This window comes from Ambystoma mexicanum, chromosome 9 (genome assembly GCF_040938575.1).
Source record: "Ambystoma mexicanum isolate Mex_15411 chromosome 9, UKY_AmexF1_1, whole genome shotgun sequence".
Classification (NCBI taxonomy): domain Eukaryota; kingdom Metazoa; phylum Chordata; class Amphibia; order Caudata; family Ambystomatidae; genus Ambystoma; species Ambystoma mexicanum.
Window position 1 is genome coordinate 366275624 of NC_090931.1, and position 20927 is coordinate 366296550.

Genomic DNA, 20927 nt, shown 5'->3' on the forward strand with positions numbered 1-20927 from the left:
CTGTTTACTCTGACTTTCACACACATACACAGCCATCAGTAGTCATTTTTCATTCCCTCTCCCATTCACCCATGCACCCGTACAGCATTCATCTCTCTCATTCTCACGTGCACCCAGACAACGGACACTGTCTCCTTCATGCATGCACTTACAAAAACAAAACCTCAAATACACTCACACACATACATATTTCTTTTACATTTTCTTTACCTACAGCCCCACTCTTGAGATTCCAGTCGAATCAGCCTTGCCTGCCTGCTGCAATGAAGGCCCTCTGAGTCCCACACAGCATTTAACTGGAACCAGAAAGCAGACAGTGTTTCCTGGCTCCTGTACATGTGCAGCGGAGTCAAGAGTGCCTCCATTATGGCATGCCTCGGCCCGGGATGTCGGGATGTGTGTGGAGTTGCAAGAATGCCCCATCACACACACATTCAGCCCTGCACTACCCCAGCCTGCATCCTGAATGGGCCATGCAAGGATGGGGAAGCAAAACGTCCCCAGCATTACATGGATCATTAGGCATGCGCTGGGGTACTACTGATCTGTAAAAGTGAAACCACTTTTTCCTCGGACAGTTTGGTTAAAGCCAGCCCAGGTACACTCCCTCGGCTGGTTGTAGCAGCTGGGGGAGTGCTCAGTGTTTTCAATGGGATGGTTTGGCTTATCCATAATGAGTGGGGACATTAACGCCCCTTGTACTTTTATGGACGAGTCGCGCCTGCATTTTTGCGATAGTTGACATATTTGTATATCAAAGAGGTTGGGTGATTAGGAGAAAAGCTGAGTCTTTAAAGCTTCCAGAAAGGAAAGTAAGGAATCCATGTAGCAAAGATTTAAAGGCAGGGTATCCCATAGATGAAGACCGAGCACTCAAAAGTGCAGGTCCTCTCCGGATTTGCACGTGCTGCATAAGGAAATAACCAACAAAAGGCAATTGAGCAGGTGGGTTGACAGAGGTGAATTTTGGTGTTTAGAGACTTGAGGCTCGACTATGAATACATTTAAAACCATACACGTTTGAAAACAAAAGGAGGACTTAACAAGCTCTCCTACTTGACGTTTAGCATCCAGGTCAGCCAAACGAACCCTATATTTATCAAATTCTCAGCATTGGCGTTGTCAACCGAAATAATGTGAGGGGAGCAAGAAACAAGAGGCCTTTTAAGCATATGCTTGGACTCCACAATAGTAACCCCTTCCTTAATAGGATTCAGCTGTACACAGTTATGGGGGTACCCAGTCAATTAACCGAAAACATTAGAGTGGCACATTTCACTGAGGGCCATAATACTGAAAAACACAGAAAACATTAAATTGATATATAAAGGGTAGTGGGGTAAGGGTGCTAAAATGGGTCTGTCTGGGGTTGGGGTTGCATTATAAGGGTAAAAATAAAATGTAAAAAAAGAATCAGTGTTTTGGGGTTTTGGGGTATGTTGTCCATGATGAAATGTACAACTCTGTAATGTCCGTCAGTTAAGTCACATATAACCGTTATGGGGCATCCAGGCCCCGATAGTCATGTAGACCATTCCTAGGGAATCATGAGAAGCAACCAAGTGTCATCAGCACATGAGCGGATCCGACCAACAAAAACCCAATATGTTTAGGTCCAGCGGCAGTGACAGCGGGTTTATTTTATAATTGGAGAGGAGTAAATGTTTCCCACGATAATGTGCTAACGACCAAGCATAGCAAAGGAGTCTGAAGCAACCAAGGAGAGTTTCAGGGGGATTCTCACGTTCTGTGAAAGATGGACTCAAAAGCCACACCATTTGCAATCAGCTTTGTTGGGAAACACTTAAAAAAAAAAAAATAAAGGCAAGTCACCAACAGTGCACAGGAGCATTTTTTCCAATGCATTTTCACAAGGTCTTTTCCCACAATGCATGTCAGTATAAAAATATGTTCATGCTGTCTATGCCCATACATGTCAATGCTTGCTGCTGTTGGATATATTTATGGACAACGATACATACAGGGTGTTCAGTCTCCCCAAACAAAAGCACCACACCAATATACGTGTGATGTAATTCAATATATCCCTGTCTGTGACTCATAAGATCGTGTAGATCCCTCACCCCTGTGCCATAGATAAGCCAAGAATCAGGCCAGTGTGTAGAAAAAATATATTAATAAATAGAAAAAATGATGTTTGTACAAAATCACAAATGACACAAACAAATGCTTTTCTTTTCTAACGCTTCCCTTTTCACACAAATTGAAAACAGTAGTTGGTTTAGGATAACACAGATCAGAGACGCTTTAATCCCACAGCATGTGCAATCGAAATACTTTAGATGGGGTAAACTTTTAATAACATGTAGCGCCTTGAAACATGACCGGATCATACGCTTGGCACTATACTTTACAAGAAGTTTAATTTAAATAATATGCACCACTTTTCTATTTGCAAAAGCCATTTCACCCATGCAGTGCTCTGTATTTTGAATCTCCCTGTGCACTAGGCAATGCTAGCAGTGTTGAAGCACACCAGACTTAAAAACAAAACACTTTTTATATCTATAGAACCCTTCTTCCTTCACCACAATGCCATGAAGAATCTCTCTTCTACCAGGACTGACTTTCCCACTCTCAGTACAGAGTATGCTTTACAATCAGGGACTTCACTTTATTTATTTTGGCAAGACAATTTTCTGCCACAGCACAAAAATCCAGATATTCAGTTTACCAAATATGAGGTCAGACTTTAGCTGGGCATAGGAGACCGACTACCAACGTCTCCTTCATTTGCACTTTCATCCTGTGCTTTCTACATACATTGGCATGGAACATTTTGCTTTCAAACAAACTGCCAGTTAAATGTACAAGTGAATGATCTATTTTCCATGCCCTTTGCATTTATGTCATAGTGAATGTATAACTATGCTTTTGTGTTCCACAATGGACATTATAGATTGTCATATATAAAAATCTACTAAAATGTTTTGCATAAAGAAAATAAGCATCAGCTAATTAATAAAAAGCTGCAATTTTGTATAAAAAAGTTGGAATTTTGTATATGAATGGTGTATACGAATTGGAGATACCTGTTTGACAGCAGCAAGCATGCTGTTTCTTACAACGGTTGCCCAAACTGCACGGGCACCCGTAAGGGTCTAAAAATCAGTGTGCACTGAATTCACCCTGCGCACCCCTGAGATCCATAGAGGGCAGGACAACCCCCCTTGTTATAGATTCAGTTTACATTCAGCACCCCTGTGCTTTAAGTCAGGGTCTGAGGAACGGTGAGCAGTTAGGAATTTTTTGGTTGACAAGTATGTCCCTTCCGTTTTAGGGAATTTTGGTGTTGGCAATGGGAAATAGGAGTACCCAATTACTTTAACAGACTACATTTTTATTCACACTGGAAGAGGTGTTGATTCGAATTTCAACAAAATCACACCTGTCAGTTGCCTATAGGGGAGTTATTTAAATTATTATTTAGTACAAATCCTAAGGATCCACTTACTCTACCCACCCAATCAATAAGGGAAGATATAAAATCGAACAGATCCCCACAAGAGTGGGTCTGGTTGGACAGGTTACATACATAGAATCTCCCTGGGTTTTGCGCTGAGGGAAAAGACACCGCCTCAGGGATCCTAGATATCTCATAGGAAAAGGACAGGAATCTGGTCAGATGGCCCAAGTCATGGGTAGCCTCCAGCATCAATCCCCTTGATTTGCCTCTCCTTGTATGGGCCCAGCTTTTGTCTATTTCTGGATTCCTCCAATTCCTGTCTCCCGGCAATGTTAATTCTCCAGAAATTCTTTCCAGCAGTTTCCACTCAGATGATAGCAGACAGCTCTCCTTTCACACAGATTTTCATTGTGCGCTCATTATACAATCTAAACCACTCCCACAAATGTCTAAATGATCAGGTGCCAGCTTATTTGCTTTTGATTGGACCTCTATTGTGACTCCCATTGCAATGATTGGTTCCTAAAGTTACCAGGCATCATCCCTTTGAATGATAACCCCACCCTTTGAAAACAAATTCCCACTTCAGTTATGACCTAAAATCAAACAATTCTTTACTTTATAAATACGAGTCACAAACTATATGTTTCAGAAATGGCATCACAATTCTGGACTTAATGAAATGTGTCTTATTCTGGCACAATGTTGCAGGTTGGAGTAAGTGTCACGGTTCCAAAGATGCTTAACAATCCTGATTTCACCATTGAACCTATGGTAATTTCAAGGCATCTGCACAAAAAATGTATTTACACATATTTCTTTAAGAACTTCACATGTAATTTAGGCCATTTACTTCTTTGTTAGTTTGGCCTGGTGTGAATCACTTAACATTCTTGCGAAGTTTAAGGCCGGTAGATGTGATCTTATCTTTCTTGCCAGATGGTATAACTCCACCCCCTCGCATCATGTGACTGTCTCCTGAGGCACGTCATTTGTCATTCAGTCCAAGGGAGGGACCACAAATGTACTTGCATTTCTGAGAATTATTCAGCGTTCACCTCCATTAACTGTGCCTTTTGTTTTGACAGAGCGATCTGGTGACCTCAACAATCCTTTAGTCCGGCACAAACCTTGCCCTGTCATCACTTTGAGAGCTAAAATATTTTATTTCATATAAAGATAAGGGGAAGGTGTACAGTGCCTGGGCCTTCAAATCTCATGAGAAAGTTATATTGGGCTAGCACAGATTTTCTTCACGCACAGAAAACAAGTGTTATTGACAGTTACAATTGCTTTTACACATGTGGACTACTTTAATATTTGGCCTCAAATCATATCCCGATTTCTCTTGTACCATGCCATCAATGTGCATCTTTACATTTTGATTTATATTCACATTACTCTGGCAATGGAGATTTGTTTTCTGTGTGTTCATTGTTCTAAGCAGCCAAGTGCACATCTTTCCATGTGACTTAATGGAAAGTAGGCCTCTGTTTCTGGGCTTTATCATGTTAGCGCAGGGCCCATTTAATTGTTTTTTTCCTCTTCTGACAACACTGTTGGGATATGTGACCGTGTTTAAATGTATATGTGGGCTTTTTCTCCGCCAGCCCACAGTGAGTGTTCCATATTCTGCACTTTTAGGCCTCAGTCAGACAAATGTAGTTTCCTTTTGTCTTGAGGCTAAAACTACCCCACACTGCTCTAATATATGCCAGTATTGTCACATATCAACATACTCATGTTTGCTTTGCACATAATGTCATTAATGATACTATAAGGACACATGTCCATGCTCACACTCACAATATATGCCAATATCACTACATAAAAACATACTCCTGTTGGCTTTGCCAGTAAAATGAAGACATGCTACTTTAAGAAAACATCTCCAGACTGGCTGCACCGACGTAGGCTAGTATAGCCATGTAAGAGCACTCATGTTGACATTACCCTTGATGACTAGGAAAAATGCCATTCCACAATATGAAAACATGCCCAGATTAGCTTCACCAATGTAGGCAAGTAAGGCGACATAAAAACACTCATCATGCTGCCTTCCCTAGGATTCTCAGTATTAAATTCCATGCTGCAATAAGAAAACATATCCAGACTAGCTGCACTGATGTAGGCCAGTATAGCCATGTAAGAACATTAATCTTGCAGGCTTTACACTAAATGCCATTCAAAAATGCTATGCCATAGGAAGAAAATATATCCAGACTGTTGCACCAATGTAGGCCAGTCTAGCAACATACTCACACTTATATTTGTTTTACCCTTGATGCTCAGAGACAATACAATGCCATAGTAAGAAAATACATCCACACTGGCAGCACCCATGTAGACCAGTGAATTCATGTAACTCCCATCCTCTCCCCCAATCAGAGGCCCTTGTCCGTCCAGCACAAATGAAAACATACACATTCATACATCATACATGCTCTCATTCACACTCGCACCCAAACTACATAATGCACTCTCTCATTTACTTGTGAACCCATTCAGCATACGTGCAAACCCATGCAACATATAGATACACTCCTTTTCACATGAGCACACATACAACATACACTCATTCACAGCCACACTTAGATACAGATATAGATATACAGATACTCTTGAGATACAAACCCACACACATTCATATATATATATTCTCACCTTCAGCCCCAGTCAGGACTCTGCTCCAACTCCCGCCAGCTGCCATGAAGGACCTCTGGCTCCTGTGAAGCATGAAACAGAAACCAGGGAGCAGGTAGAGATTCCTAGTACAGGCACAAGCATGGTGGAGACAGAGCACCACATCACACTGCCTCAGAGCCTCTGCTTGTGCTGCACATTCAGCCGTGCAGTACCCCAGCTCCATCCCTTATCAGTAACGCAAGGTTGGCGAAGCAAGACATCCCCTGCATGGCCCATTGGACATCAGTGTTGGGGTACTAGAACTGTCAAAGTGAAACAATGTTTCCCTGTGCAGTTTAAAGTCAGCCAAGGAGTGCTACCTCAGCTGCACAGAGTCCAGTTAATAAAATGAAGTCCGAAATCATTGGAAATGGTGGTTCTCCTGATTAGTGTCCTGGGGCAGAGCTCAGGTCTTCACTTTAAAAGCACAAGGACCAATTAAAAAACACCACACTGTTCCCTAACCAGGCCCTCATTCTTAAGGGTTTACATGGCAGTGGACAGTTGGGGGTCTGTGCCAGAGTGGCACCCCGCTACTACTGAGGTTATTGCTTATGGTGTCCAATCTTCAGAATGAAATGAATGGGCTGCCATGGTGGGCTTAGTAACTGCACCTTCTAGCTTTCAACTTTAGAAACCCTGGATGGCTAAAAGAGTTAAAGCCTTCTTCTCTGTCATGAAAACAACCTGCACTTCGCAAGTTCGATTCCCAGGTAAGGTCGATTAATCAAATACTATTGAAAACGGGCTAGTAATACCCTCTCTTATAACAGCCCTTGGAAACTGGAGCAGTCTGACACGAATTCCTTGTATACCCGGGGTAATTTAAGGAGGTACCCGTGGAAGTGTCAATTACTCCCCTCTTCCAGAGTTACAATTGACTTAAAGGAGCTCTTTGTGCCACTCGGAGGCGTCGACAGCCAGGCGTCCCCATTAGCAGGGGCGTGCTGCAAAGCAGACGAGACTATTTCAATCACCAAGTAATTCTCAGGTGGTTTAAATCAATTTCGCCACGAGGCACAGTTTAAACTCCGTGGCGTACAATGGAAAAACACCACGTACGTGTATGCCATATTAAATAGGAATCTCTAGAGGGGAAACTGCTGCGTTCATCCATCCCTGCTCTACCAATTAAACATTACTGTCACCAACGTATAATACAATGATAAACTAAACGTGTCCTGCTCCGTGTACATTTGATATATACTGCAGGTGCAAAATAGACCCCTAAGACACCCATAGACTACACTAGGGTGCCTGCTAACATTGGCTCTCCCGATGTTTTGGACTACACATCCCATCAGGCCTAGCCAGCATAGTCAATGGTGTGTGATCATTAGAGTCGTACTCCAAAACATCTGGCGAGTCACAGGTTGCAAACCCCTGGGCTACACAAACCCACTTACAAGCATGTACTCATGTACAGCCACTAAACCTCAATACCACAGAGGTTCAGTACAGCTTTCAGGTACATTGGATGAAACTTGTCTGCCCTTGAAGGTGCCACTCACCTGGCATACCGGAGTGGAAACCCCAGTAAAAGGCCCTTATCCCAGGGCCCTCAAAACATGCAACAGCTACTTGCCCCTCCCCAGTTCACCAAGAGCGTAGAGTGTATTGCCCGTCGATCCATAGCCAGGGGTCCTGGGTAGGAAGCTCAGTGCTACCCAACTGGGTAACGGGGTGAGCTGGCGTGGCCCTGCAGGGAGCCCAGTGACCCGCGAGAGGTGTGCCTTATATACTACATGCATCGCCAAATGTGCAGTGGCTCAAGTCATCGCAAGCCCAGGGCCATCTTCACGCGCGGCAGACCTATTGCGAGCATGTAAAGCTCGCGACACCAACCTATAGGCCAGAGTTTAGGACTCAAGTCGAGGGGGACGGAGTCCCCAGCAGCTAAAATGAGCAACATTGAATGACCTCTTTGAATTTACGAATTAAAGCCGACCTCGGGCATCGAATGGCAGTCGTCAGCTTTACAGGCACTTCACTGCTGCACTATATAACCTGGTGAAAAATAACAAACTGAAGGTGAAATGTCCCATTTCGGTGCTGCAAGTTTCATGCAAAACATTTGTATTGGTTCTTGGAGTTAAAACATGCACATCTTTAACGTTTTCAAAAACACTAGTAGAAGAAAATATCCTCTCTTGGTTGTGTGTGTGTGGATTTTATGAAAGGTTAAGGACATTCAACCTGTGCAATTTGGGTGTTTATGCAAAGCCAATTTAATGAAATGTGCATATTTAACCTTGATATGCTAATTTCTGGCAACGTCACCGCCCATTGCATTTGTTGAGTCCCCCCACTTTTATTTTTAGGACTTGACCCCTGCTAGAGCTTGCCACAGGTGCAGCGAGTGTCCCTTTGTGTTACCCTACACATGCCTATGGGCCGCAGCTATCCCAAAGCATTGGGTATTCTCGCTAATGAGCTAGATAGAACCCACTATCCCCCACCCCATCCCCAGCGCAGAGCCCCCATTCAGCATGCACAGTGAGCCTGTCTCTCTATAGTGTAGGCCAATGTTTATTCCACAGTGAAACACACACCAGAAATGAAAAAGCAGAGCGTTGTCTGAGCCAATGACCTACGGTAGAATACACACACACACAAACCTATCGGGTTTTCACGCACACCCCCACAGTATCACTAAGTATTTATCACACATACACAAGCACACTGTGCGTATGAATTAAATATACTTTCTACCCATTTCACCACAATGCTAAATCCCGAGGTTCGGCCATTCCCGGACTGCGGCTTGTCGAGATTAGGGAAATACGCGAATTGGCGCCTTACAAGGAAGGTCCAAGAAGTGTCAGAGCAAACCGAGATGTGTGAGGGGGTTGTGCAAGGCGGTACACCTGGGTCAGTCGCAGCAGAGGGTGAGAACCAAGGGTTACAAGGGTGTCGACTGCACAAGTGAAGGGAGACGGGGTGGGGTGCCGGGGTCTATGGGTGGTTTGCAGGGGTGTCCCCCACACAAGGGGGCTGTCGAGGGGGAGCGCACACACAAAATGTTGTTTTCCTGCAGCGCTAAAGCCGGACCTTGGACCCAGGATGAGTGCCAAAATACCCTAGGTCCTAAAAAATAGGCCCACGGTGTGCATGGCATACGTACACGGGCTCACCGAGTTCATAACACCCTATGATACATACACAAGGACGTACTATGTGCAGGACACTAAGATGCAGGAGCATGCTATGCACAACATACGCACATTTTACCCGTGAGTGCATAGTGCGTCAACGATGTTCCTGAACACATCAGGGGGCACAGGAGAGTGAAGACCCGCTCTTACACAAGTCACCGATCTAAACCGCATCTCCTTTCTCCTACAGCCAGGTGTACGAAAAGAAGCAGTGCAACTATGTTTCCTACTGGCCTGCCCCGTTCCCAGCAAACCCCATCGCCACGCCACGCCCAATACACACCCTCATCAAACACTTGCACCTGCTGTTTAAGGGAACGTTCAGTGCAGTGCACTTAAAGTGCAAGTTTCAACTTCTTCCTGCACTTTTATTTTAAAAGGAAACTATTCCGGAACAATTTCTTTTTAAAATAAAAGTATAGGAACAGTAACAAGTAATAAAAAAAAAAAGTAGAGGCGCACCACTCCCTACCGCTCCCGCCCCCTTCGAGGACTGCCTACCGCTTACATTTTACTAGCACGCTGTGGCTACCTCAGTGACATTTGTTTATATGTAATTGACATACTATATATATATATAACTCTGTGAGTGTGTGAATGTTTGTATGATATAGACATGCACACGCATAATACACATCTACCCGTTCACAGTGTGTTTGCATTTCTCCGCTCCCACCCCTCCCCCCGCCCTCTTTCCCAGGGTTCTGGGTGTCTGACCAGGCGGCCGGGCTAATGGGTGGCAGATGGCTCCTCTTCCCAAGCCCCCTGACCTTGCGAGAGAGATCCGGGGAATCCTGGAATCTACTGCTTGCCCGCTGAACCTTACCAGGTGGGGGTGGTTGGTTACAAGCGGGTCTGGCACTGCTTATCGATAGCTCAGCAAGTTAAGCACTCACGCCTCCATTTGCAAAACTGAAGAGGGATTGATGGAAGATGTTGAAAACCTGATAACCACTGGCATTGCTCTGTACAAACGCCCCAAAACTAATATTTTCAGCCTGCTCTAGCAGCACAGAAGAGATAAAACATAAGAAAATCACGATTGGCCCACCCCAAAAAATAAGTCTAGCCCATACTAATATGTCAGATTCCTTCTGCGTGAGATCATCAAACAATCCCTATCAGTTAGGTGCTCTAGATACAGCAACTCGGGATCACATCGGGACACACCCATCCCAATTAGGGTGACTTATGCAAAACTGAAGAGGAGTGGATGGAAAGTGTTACATAATTTATAATCGTTGGTATTGCTCTGAGCAGCACGCCAGGCCATTATATTGTCCAGTCTGCTATGCCAATAGAGAGGGGGGGGAGGCATATGCAAATCCATTTTGGACCCACCCTAACAGGGTAGTCCAGCCAGAACTAATCCAGCATGAAGAGGTAAAAAAAATGTACAACTGTTATAAAAGTGTGGTATTCATACAGTAGTGGTGAAAAAACTAAATATACAGGCCCAGATTTCAGAGTACACTACTGAATGTATACAAGGCAGGACATTGTAGGAAATGTAACCTGGAGTTAGGAGTGAAAGATAGAGTGTAACAGCTTTTGAGTAATCAAGGGTTTGTAGAACGACTTTCCTGAACCTGTACAAATTAACTATAGATGCCATGCAACGCACCTTTATATTCCGTGACGTCGTCTAGTATTATCATGAAGCAAAGAACATTACGATAGTGGTGAAATCTCTGTCTTAATACACCGAAAACGACTCAAGAGGGCCTGACCACGAGTTGGTTGGTAGACCTTAAATGCAGCGGTTAGAACAATCTCGAGTCTGGCGTGTTTACCCTCGGCTCAGAGCTGGGGGTAAACACGCCAGAAAAATGCAAATTTTTGGCGCAATTACTGTCAGCGGTATTAGAGCACAGTCATTGGGCCGAGAATTCTCCATTGGGTCCAGTGGACCCAATGGAGAATGGGGACTAACCGTTAGGGCCCAACCCGTGATCCGGCGGATATACCGACAGATGGGTGGACGCTGACGCTAATAAAGTTGGGCGGTACCCATGATCAGGCTACTGAGATACATGCTTTCATCAGAAATAAAACCTACAACCAATAGGATAGCAGTAGAGAAGATTTAGGACTGGATGTGTAGGGATTGTATGGAAAAAAAAGTTAGATGCACAAAATTCAACCCTAGGAAAAAGTGTTGACTGTCAGTCCGGCCTCGAGCCATGTTGGATTTGTTGATTTTGTCCTTTGTTAGCACACCTTCATGTGGATACTGCAATCCTCGCCACAGGACAAATCAGGCTGCATGGACTCACCCACACTCCTCAGTGCAGTTCCACTAATGACAGCCCTCTTGCAGAAAGCAACCGATGAACTGCCTCGTCTTGAACAGGCACCTACCAGTATCAGAGGAGTCACTTCCAACTCACTTCTACAGGTCATGAAGGAGCTCAAGACCCTCCTCTTCAAGGAAGGACTCCTTTCTAGCACCGAGATCCACACACCATCCACTCCCCACCTACCCTGAGGCTGAGTGGTTTGCTCCCGCCTCTCATGGTTGCTTGTAGATCCCTTGCTGCCAAACTGCCCACTCTCCCTCTCTTTCGTGAGCTCCCCGCTCCCTTGTACCGCTGCTTCGCTCACCGTTTCCTTCCCCCTGTGATTTGTAAAGCACCCGTTGCTTCACCAACATAGGGCCACCATCAATAAATACCATTTTCAATAATAATAATAATAATTTTAACATTTAAATGTCATACATTTTTTAAATCAAGAATTAAATATGGGGGATTATGGCAAGAATGGGGAATGTTGCTAACTGGATCACATGTTTCAGATTCTATAATCAAAACCAAGAAGTAGGATAAGAGACATAGACACGAGTTGGCGCTGTGGCAACGGTGACTTGGCTGAATTTCATTATTTTACTTTCACATCACGGGTGGAAGGGTTTTTTCCAGCTTTTAGAAACCCACCATAACTTTGATGGTGTTTGCTAAATGTAACATACCCCAATTCTCCAACCCCAGCAATGTCAGAGTGTATTGCGCTGATGATCCCTAAAGAGAGTGAAACACATGTGTGGTTGTTGCATCCTTGAGCAGTGTCTGTTTTTGGCTGATACAGTTATGTGTAAAATAGTGCTGCCCTATAAGAGAAAGGCACATTTCCTGGAGCTCAAAGCAGGCATTTCAGCTAATTGGCAGGCACAGCATTCAGTGGCTCTGACAGGCGGTGAACTTCCAGTCATGGCTACTGGGTGGAATATATTATAGTTTCCATCCGAAAGGATTCACTGGCCCAATATAAAATGGCATATACTTAGCTCTGGACCCCACACTGAGAAATCAGGGGTTCAACCTTATTCTGTAAGGCAAATGCATTTCACAATCATGTTTAGCTTTTATTAGCAACCCGGCTAGTGCTACAGCCAATCAGGCTCCTCCAAACGCAGGATCGAACTACAGATCCAAGCTCACATTCAAAGTGACCATAAGGGCTGCCGACAGCTGCCTGCTTTTCTCCACCTCCGCTGAACTGCTGATCCTGACTGGCCCCACATATTCCCTGCTGTCTCCTTCACAGTTTTGCTTTCTCTACAGCCACCATACAAACCCCTTCACGTGCCTCTGGCTCTCCAGCGGATCTCTCTCACCCTCGCCCGATCATCCCACACATTTCATAGAAATGGAAGAAAGGCTCAGCTCACTGCCTCTTCTTCCATTTCAATGGCATCCTAATTCCGGCTAACAAGTTCTCTCCTAGCAGCAGTTTAATTTTCATACTACCCTATATAAGCGCATTGGAGGTTGGCCCCGGTGGTAGTAGCAATAATACCCACTGCAGTGGGCTGAATCGGAGATAACAGTAGAGGGCCTTAATTCCTGAGCCATTTCTGGATAATCCAGCCCGCCACCACCGCAGGTATTATTGCTAAAACATTATCCATTGAAATACTGATAACATGAATTTGAATGTTTCTCAAAAAAGACGACTGGCTTTGAAAATCTGAATTCATACTGTTTTTAAATTATTTATAGCATACCAGCAACCATTGAGATCTAAAAAAAATACAACATTTGATAATATGAAGATTGAAAGCCTTGTTAGTTTCTTGTTCTATTCGACTCAACCATCAAGAAAATGTGACATTGAACAGGTCAGTTCACCAAGGTATAAAAACTTAACATGAAACACCAATAACATTTTGTTTGAAACACCTAAAGGATCCCCAATAATAGCCCAGTTATGAACCCACATCTCCAAGGTTCTATTATCCACCTTCCAAATGAATACACCAAGCCTTCTGGGAAAGCTCGGTTTGTTGCAAACACAAGTCCCTTTATGTTGGTGATACTGAGGAACGAGTGGGCAATGTATATCAGTGACTTTTAGTGTAGCAGTTCCAATTCATATCTACATTTCCCCATATTTATCATGAGTTATATTAACATTCAATTACTATGGAAAATCTATACTATATGACCTTCTGAGCATTGCCAAGATGTTAACACTTCAAAACAGCTTCTGATCTGGGCATCGTCATCTGAAGACTGGTTGAAAGAAGCACATCATTAATGTAAAATGGGGCATAATTTGAATGAAAAGAAAATCAAGTCATTGTAACATTTACAGCAATATGGTAGAGAGTGGCAGGCGGGGGACACTTGCAGGCCTTATGAAACATAGATCTAATCTCACATGGTGTTCTTTTCCCCATTCCTCCCTTCCTTCCTTGCAACACATCCAAGTTACACATTCTTTCCTCCTTCAATCAGTCTGTTTGCTGAAGTCTAAACTTCTGACACCATTGTTCACTGTTCAATGATCTCTCAAATGTTGTTATCAGTGTATGTTTGGTGATCTCCTCCCTTCAGTAACCAGTCAACGCTTGACAATATGCCTAGGCGTATGATCAGTTTGGGTATTGAGTATATTTGATGATCTTAGGAGATTTGAGCTTTTGTAATCATCCTACGTTTGGGGATTTTTATACTTTTGCAATCACTCTGTGCTTGGTGACATTATTACTCTTAAAATCAGTTTTGTTTTTCTGTACTCCTGTAGTCAGTTGTGTTTGATTATATGACCTCTGTCATCAGTCTGTTTTATTATCTTTGTACTTATATAATCAATCTATGTTTGATGATCTCTTTATTCCTCTAATCAGTGTGTTGGACCTTGTCAGCACTTTTGTAATCATTCTGTGCTTACATATCTGTACTTCTGTAATCATTATATGTTTGACAAAGTCTGTATTTTTTAATTGCTTTATTCTGAGTGATCAATGTATTTCTCTAATCAGTCAATCATTGGCAATGTCAGTACTTTTTAAATCAGTCAATATTTGATGATCTTTGTACTTTTCTGAAATCAGTAAATGCTTGGTGATGTCAATACTTTTGTAAACAGCCAATGTTTAATAATCTCTATACTTCTGCAATCCGGCTATGTTTGATGATCTCTTTATTTATTTACTCAGCCAATGTTTGATCTCTGTACTTCTGTAATGAGTCTATTCTTGGAGATCTATGTACTTTTTTAATCCAGCAATGTTTGATGATCTCTTTATTTATTTACTCAGCCAATGTTTGATCTCTGTACTTCTGTAATGAGTCTATTCTTGGAGATCTATGTACTTTTTTAATCCAGCTATGTTTGATGATCTCTTTATTTATTTACTCAGCCAATGTTTGATCTCTGTACTTCTGTAATGAGTCTATTCTTGGAGATCTATGTACTTTTTTAATCCAGCTATGTTTGATGATCTCTTTATTTATTTACTCAGCCAATGTTTGATCTCTGTACTTCTGTAATGAGTCTATTCTTGGAGATCTATGTACGTTTTCATTCCGTGCATGCTTGATGGTCTCTGTACTTCTGCAACTCGTCTATCTTTGATGTTGTCCTTGCTTCTGTAATCAGTTAATGCTTGATGATTTTTGTATTTCTGTAATCAGTCACTGCTTAGTGATGTTGGTACTCTTGTAATCAGTTTGTTTGATTTATATATTTCTGTGATCAGTCTGTGTTAGACAATGTTTGTGGGTTTTGTAATCAGTCTATCTTTAATCATCTACAAATGTTCACAATCAGCTGACATTTGATGATCTCTATTCATCTATAATCAATCAATGTGTGGCAATGCCATGTTTCTATATTCTCTCTTCATTTGATCATCCCTGTTTTTTTGTAATTAGGTCATTTTAGTGCTTGTGGACTAGAAGGATTGACTTCCACAATGTTTCTAAGGCTTGTAGTCCACCAGCTGTTTATTTTCTACTTCAGAGTAAAGAATGTGTTCTGCAGTAAAACTAAAATTTTCTAGATAGCTAAGTTAAGGTTTTCTAATTCAAATAAATAAACAAGCACAATCTTAGTTCATTGTAATCTCCCACATCAATGGCAGAAACACCCTCCTCATCAGTGTTTCTGCGATGCCCAACACACAAAGGCATGACTCTGAACAAACAAGAACTTTCAGCGAAGTTCTCTTATCCTAAGGGAGCTGCACTGGCATCGTATTCCAGCTGGAATATTCTTTAAGACTGCCTGCATTACCTATATGTCAGTAATAATAATAATAATAATAATAATAATTTGGCATTTATATAGCGCTACGAACCCTCGGGTATCTGAGCGCTGCTTAGTTTGGTCCCGCCGGGATTCGAACCTGCGTTAGCAGGCTCTGCACAAATGTCAAAGCGAGCGCTCTACTCGCTGTGCCACTTGACCGTATGGTGGCACATCTGCCTACCTAGCTGCAAAACTCTGTAGCTTAGGTGGGTTCGCACACCCCCAGGAGCCAGGCCATAGCTCGCGTTGAGACAAAATTGGCAAGATGAATTCAGGAACACGCCTTCTATGGCTGCCCTCCTACATACTGGAGCAGCATCTTAGTGGCAGTTCTGACCTTAGGTGCCATCTATGCTCCATGTGTTGCTACATCACTTCCACGGCCCCTCCGCCCTTGGCTGGTATATCCATGCCACATATTGCAACCACACCTCCTTACCTCTCATGTTGCGCTCAACGACATGTACAGCAGACTATTGTTTACTAACTAGGTTCACATGACATGAAACCCCAAAGAAAACATACAAAGGTTTGTATCAATTGATATAGATTAAAAGGCCAAATTATTAGGAAACAAATTGTGATCTGTTATAATCAATGAAATGTTCACACCATGACACCAGCTAAGAGTTTTGGAGAGTTTTCAAGCAAAGAATCTCCACTCATGGGAATTAAACAAACACAAAACATAACAGGAAATTCACGACTAAAGCTCCACATGTACCAACAGTATTGCTCTATATATATTATTCCCATGCTCTATATATATTATTCCCACACTCTATATATATTATTCCCACGCTCTATATATTATTCCCACGCAGACGAGGAGTGGAAAGAATACATACGAGAGTAAATCTATTCTGCCCACATTTGATTGCTTGAACATTTTCTACTGGAGATGTTGAGAAAGAAGAGTGTAGGTCAGCACGTGCCAGGGGAGGGCTGGAGCTTCAGAGCGATGGCTGGTCAAATGGCCACCCTCTAGAAGTCAACAAGAAGACCCGGGCACAGGCCCACAAGCCAATGGGTTTATGCAGACAGGGAAGTCCAAGTGGATTTATAATTTCCTTAATATGCTTTTTTTTAAATACATTTTTTATTGTGATTTAATTTTGACAAAACAGAACTTTTATCACATTACATATATTCTCAATCTCTGATGACCAGTAACATATTTGTCGCAGTTAATCCTAAAATCATACAGAATAATCATCAATTGCTATTTCAGAGCAACCAAAACTTTGATGTCAACTTTAATTTGTTTTGGTCAACACAGTCAAACCCTTTTTTTTTCTCTTTAGATCATTTCTGAGGAACTGTGCTCTTGTTTCTTTAAAAGGTTAGCTAAAAACTTTATACCAGCGCAAGTGAATCGCATGTTCCGTCCAAGTATAAAGATCTCCCACCATATGTCTAAATATGCTTTTGATGCAGGTACACTATTCTATACAATATCAAATTGCTAATAAGTATCATCCTTTTACATAGATGCTATGTCGTTAGGTACATTGCTGCAGTGTTTAAGAGGGGTTGCCTAATGATTCCGAAAAATGCAGCTCTCTGCGAGTTCGTGCACCAGGGGCATCTTGCTCGGAGTGGGGTGTCTTATATGTACCCCAGTTTCTATCAGCATGACTTCACTAGGGACCATCTCTAACTTTTCTTTCTGTCTGGTGGCATATTGATGCAATCCATCTCCAGCCAAACACCTGCCATACATTAGGCTAAGACAGCACTGCCTTTGGAGAAAATGGCGGCCGTTATGCACATTCCACGAAAACCCTCTGCTTGACAATAGGTGGCAACAATTTGATAACATGATTTACTGATCGAAACCTCCATTCCCAGTGATGAGCCCTCTGCCTGCTAGGATAAGATTAAAGGGGCCTGACAGCAGATGGCAACCAAATGCGTGAACGCAACAATTGGGTCTTATTAGCACACGAGCCCAGACTCACCCAGTCCATGTGACACCAGAAGAGGGTGCAGAAGTAGACAGTATATGGAGGTCGAAGGAGGGTCAACTGAGGTCAGACAGGTGAGCCAAGAGCGAGCGACCCTTACCTGAAGCAGTCTGAGTGCCAGTCAGCACTGAGAGCTTGAAGATATTGACCGTCATAGATACACTGCCCACAGCTGGCACACACCGGCAAATCGCTTCCTGCAAGGAGAAAGAAGAGAAAAGGTGGTTGAGCGATAGCCCTGCTGACCTAAGCCCTGCCGTCAAACCTGAGGGTTCCCTGTGGAGCCTGTCAGATGTGCATAACCCGAGGGCTCTGACTCTAAGGCCAGGCCCTAGAAGCGTTTTAAAACTATAGAGACTGCTTTGCGACACTGGCAAGCAGGCCCCCCCACAGCTCCGATGTTTTGGGGGCCGCACCATGCCCAAAAGGCCCTGTCCCGAGGGTCTCGTCAAGTTTCTGAAAGAAATTATTTTTTTCTCAAGTCACAGCATTCCCTCAGACTTCAGTAAGAAAATACATTATTGCGCTGCGGGATGGAGGCACTTCGACCACGGCCCCACTGCATATGTCTGGAAGCAGGGTCTGTCCCTGGTTCTTGTCGGAGGGGTAATGTGGGGGGTGCCAAAGGCCTGCCTGGCGAGGAGCCCCTCGCTGCCAGGAAACAGCATGTAAGAAAACAAATTATATTTCTTGTAAGTGTGTGTGTTTACCAGTGAGGGTGTTGCATGTGCGTGAAGTAGGTTTGCATTTATGTGTGCATGCATACAAGGGTGTGTTATGTGTTATGTAATGTGTGTGAATTGGTGGTTGATGGATGTGTGTGCATGTGTGAATGAGCAAGTTTTGGTATACGTGAGTGCATGTGAATGAGTGAATGAATAATGTGTGAATGGGTTTTCATGTGCAAGTGTGTGCTAATTTTGGTGGGTGGGGGTGAGGGGTGTGGACCGTGGGGCAGGGGAGTTTGGGAGTGCTAGTACAGACATTTTGGGCATCCATCCATGATAAAGCAAGCATGATAAGTGTTATTACGTGGCTAGACTGGCATTTTGGTGCATGCAGTTTAGACATGTGTGCTTACTGTGGCATGGCATTTTTAATGGCAAAGCCAATGGAAGTATATCCTTACATGTATATACTGCCAAATATAGGCCGTAATGTGCAAAGCAAACATGAGTATGTTCTTATATGGGAATACTGGCATATATATAGGTGCAGCAATCATGGACATGTATGGACATAGCCAGCGTGAACACGTTTTTATACTGGCATATATTACGGGCAAAAGTATTATGGAAATGCTTTGGGAAATGCTCCTGTGCTCTGTTGGTGAAATGCATCTATTTTTCAATTTTTGTTTTTGAGTTACCTTACAAAACCAATTGTAAACTGTCTTGCTTATTACCCAGTTTATTACAGACAGTGGGCCTCATTATAACTTTGCTGGTACCGGTAAGCTTGCTAGTACTGTTGTTACCAGACCGGTGAACTATGAGTTTTGCTCGCAGGTGCCTTCCCGGCCGCCAGGTCTGACCTGGCGGGCGTACCGGCACCCGCGAGCAGAGCATGTCGGATGCACTGGCACCATTGTGAATGTGCCGGTGCATCGGACCACCCCATTCCCATTGACCCCTATGGGGCACAAATGGGAATGGGGAGCCTTTTTTTCTGGCGCCCGCGAACTGGCAATTACCGGGTCCGCAGGGCCATAATGACCCGTTAACTGCCCATTCGCAGGCATCAGAAAAAAAAATATACCGGCGGCAGCCGTGCCTGTTATACCGGCATGGCTTCCGCCAGTATTGTAATAACACCTTCCCCCCTTCCCCCGAACCACCTTTGGTTAGTTTGTGCACCATTGCAATGCTCGCTCGCTCTGGCATATTCGTGGGAAATGTTTACGCCCCTCCAATAAAAATAATTCACCAGCTGTCACTGGGTGAGTGGCTGGTGGGTGAATGGGTATGAATGTATGCATACAAGGATAGGGCCCGGGCAAGGGGCATTAGAGCATGGGCATTTTCTTACATGTTTCTAATGGTATTTCTGGGCAAAGTCAATTTGTTGAATGTTATTACATGGAGGAGAGTTTTTTGAGTTGGGGGTCTATGGCACAATGGGGAGGTAGACTGAATATTTTCTTTCTGCAACATGGCTTTCTTTACACACATAAGGGACAAAGCCAATATGAAACGTGTTCTGTATTTCGATGGTGTGGCACAAGTCAGACAGCAAGTAAATGTTTTCCTACTGTGGCATTGCATGTTTTACTGGTGTTAAGGGCAACGTCAACAGGGTGAGTGTTCGTACATGGTGGGTGGTGGCATATGTTCAGCCAAACAATGAAATACTTCCTTACTGTAGCACTGCACGTTTTACTGACGTTGAAGACAAAGTCAAAATGAAGAGTAATCTTACATGGTGGTGCGGGGGTTGGAAAAGCAATAACATGTTTTCTTCCTGTGTTACTGGTCATGCACAGAGTTGGCTGGTACATTTGGGTGTCATTACTCATGAGCCAGACACAGCCCTCTTGTTTCTGTGCTAGGTGAAAGGTGTAGGGTTCGATTAAAACAAATACTTACATCTTTCGCCTAGTGCAATGCGTGGTGTGTCCCTTCAGCAGCATAATCATCATGTGCATTGCTCATGAGTGATGGTCCAAGCCTGCCCGGAGTGTGGCACGGCTTGGAGGGGGTCCCTCAGCATGGCTCACCGGAACACAGCCACATTTTGTGCTACGCCACTGCTCTCCTACCTAAAACCCAGGTATGTGCACTCTGTGTCAGGGGGTGCTACCATGCTGTGTACTGCTTTCCAACCGATAGCATGAGTGATTTGTGGTAGGATGGAGATCCTCCTCATCGGCACACCTGCACCTTCCTTTCCTGTCACTATCTGGCCAGCTTCCCTTGGCCCTCTTCCTGCTCCCATGTTTGAGGCTAAGAACCTCTGGGTCACTTTCGACTCCACACTATCCTTTTTTCCTCACATCTCTGAAATCTCTAAGAAGTCAAACTACCAACTGCACCTCTTCAGAGGTATTCTTTTTTTCCTCACCTTCCCCCAGAAGCTCACTGTCTCTAGAGCTCTGGTTCTCTCTAGTCCGGACTACTGCAACAGCCTCTTTCCAAATCTGCCTGCTTCTACTCTCCG

At 43.6% G+C, this 20927-nt stretch overlaps 1 protein-coding gene across 2 annotated transcripts in view; it reads right to left on the reverse strand.

Moving 5' to 3' along the window:
- Positions 1 to 20927, reverse strand: part of LIMK1 (LIM domain kinase 1) — a 340745-nt gene that overhangs the window by 296760 nt on the left and 23058 nt on the right. The window contains exon 2 of one of the 2 annotated variants that reach the window (XM_069614802.1): positions 17872 to 17968. In XM_069614802.1, the coding sequence (XP_069470903.1) occupies positions 17872 to 17968 (97 nt within the window). Of the gene's footprint in view, positions 1 to 9336; positions 9425 to 17871; positions 17969 to 20927 lie in introns of those variants that run through there. The other variant, XM_069614804.1, reaches the window with a different exon arrangement.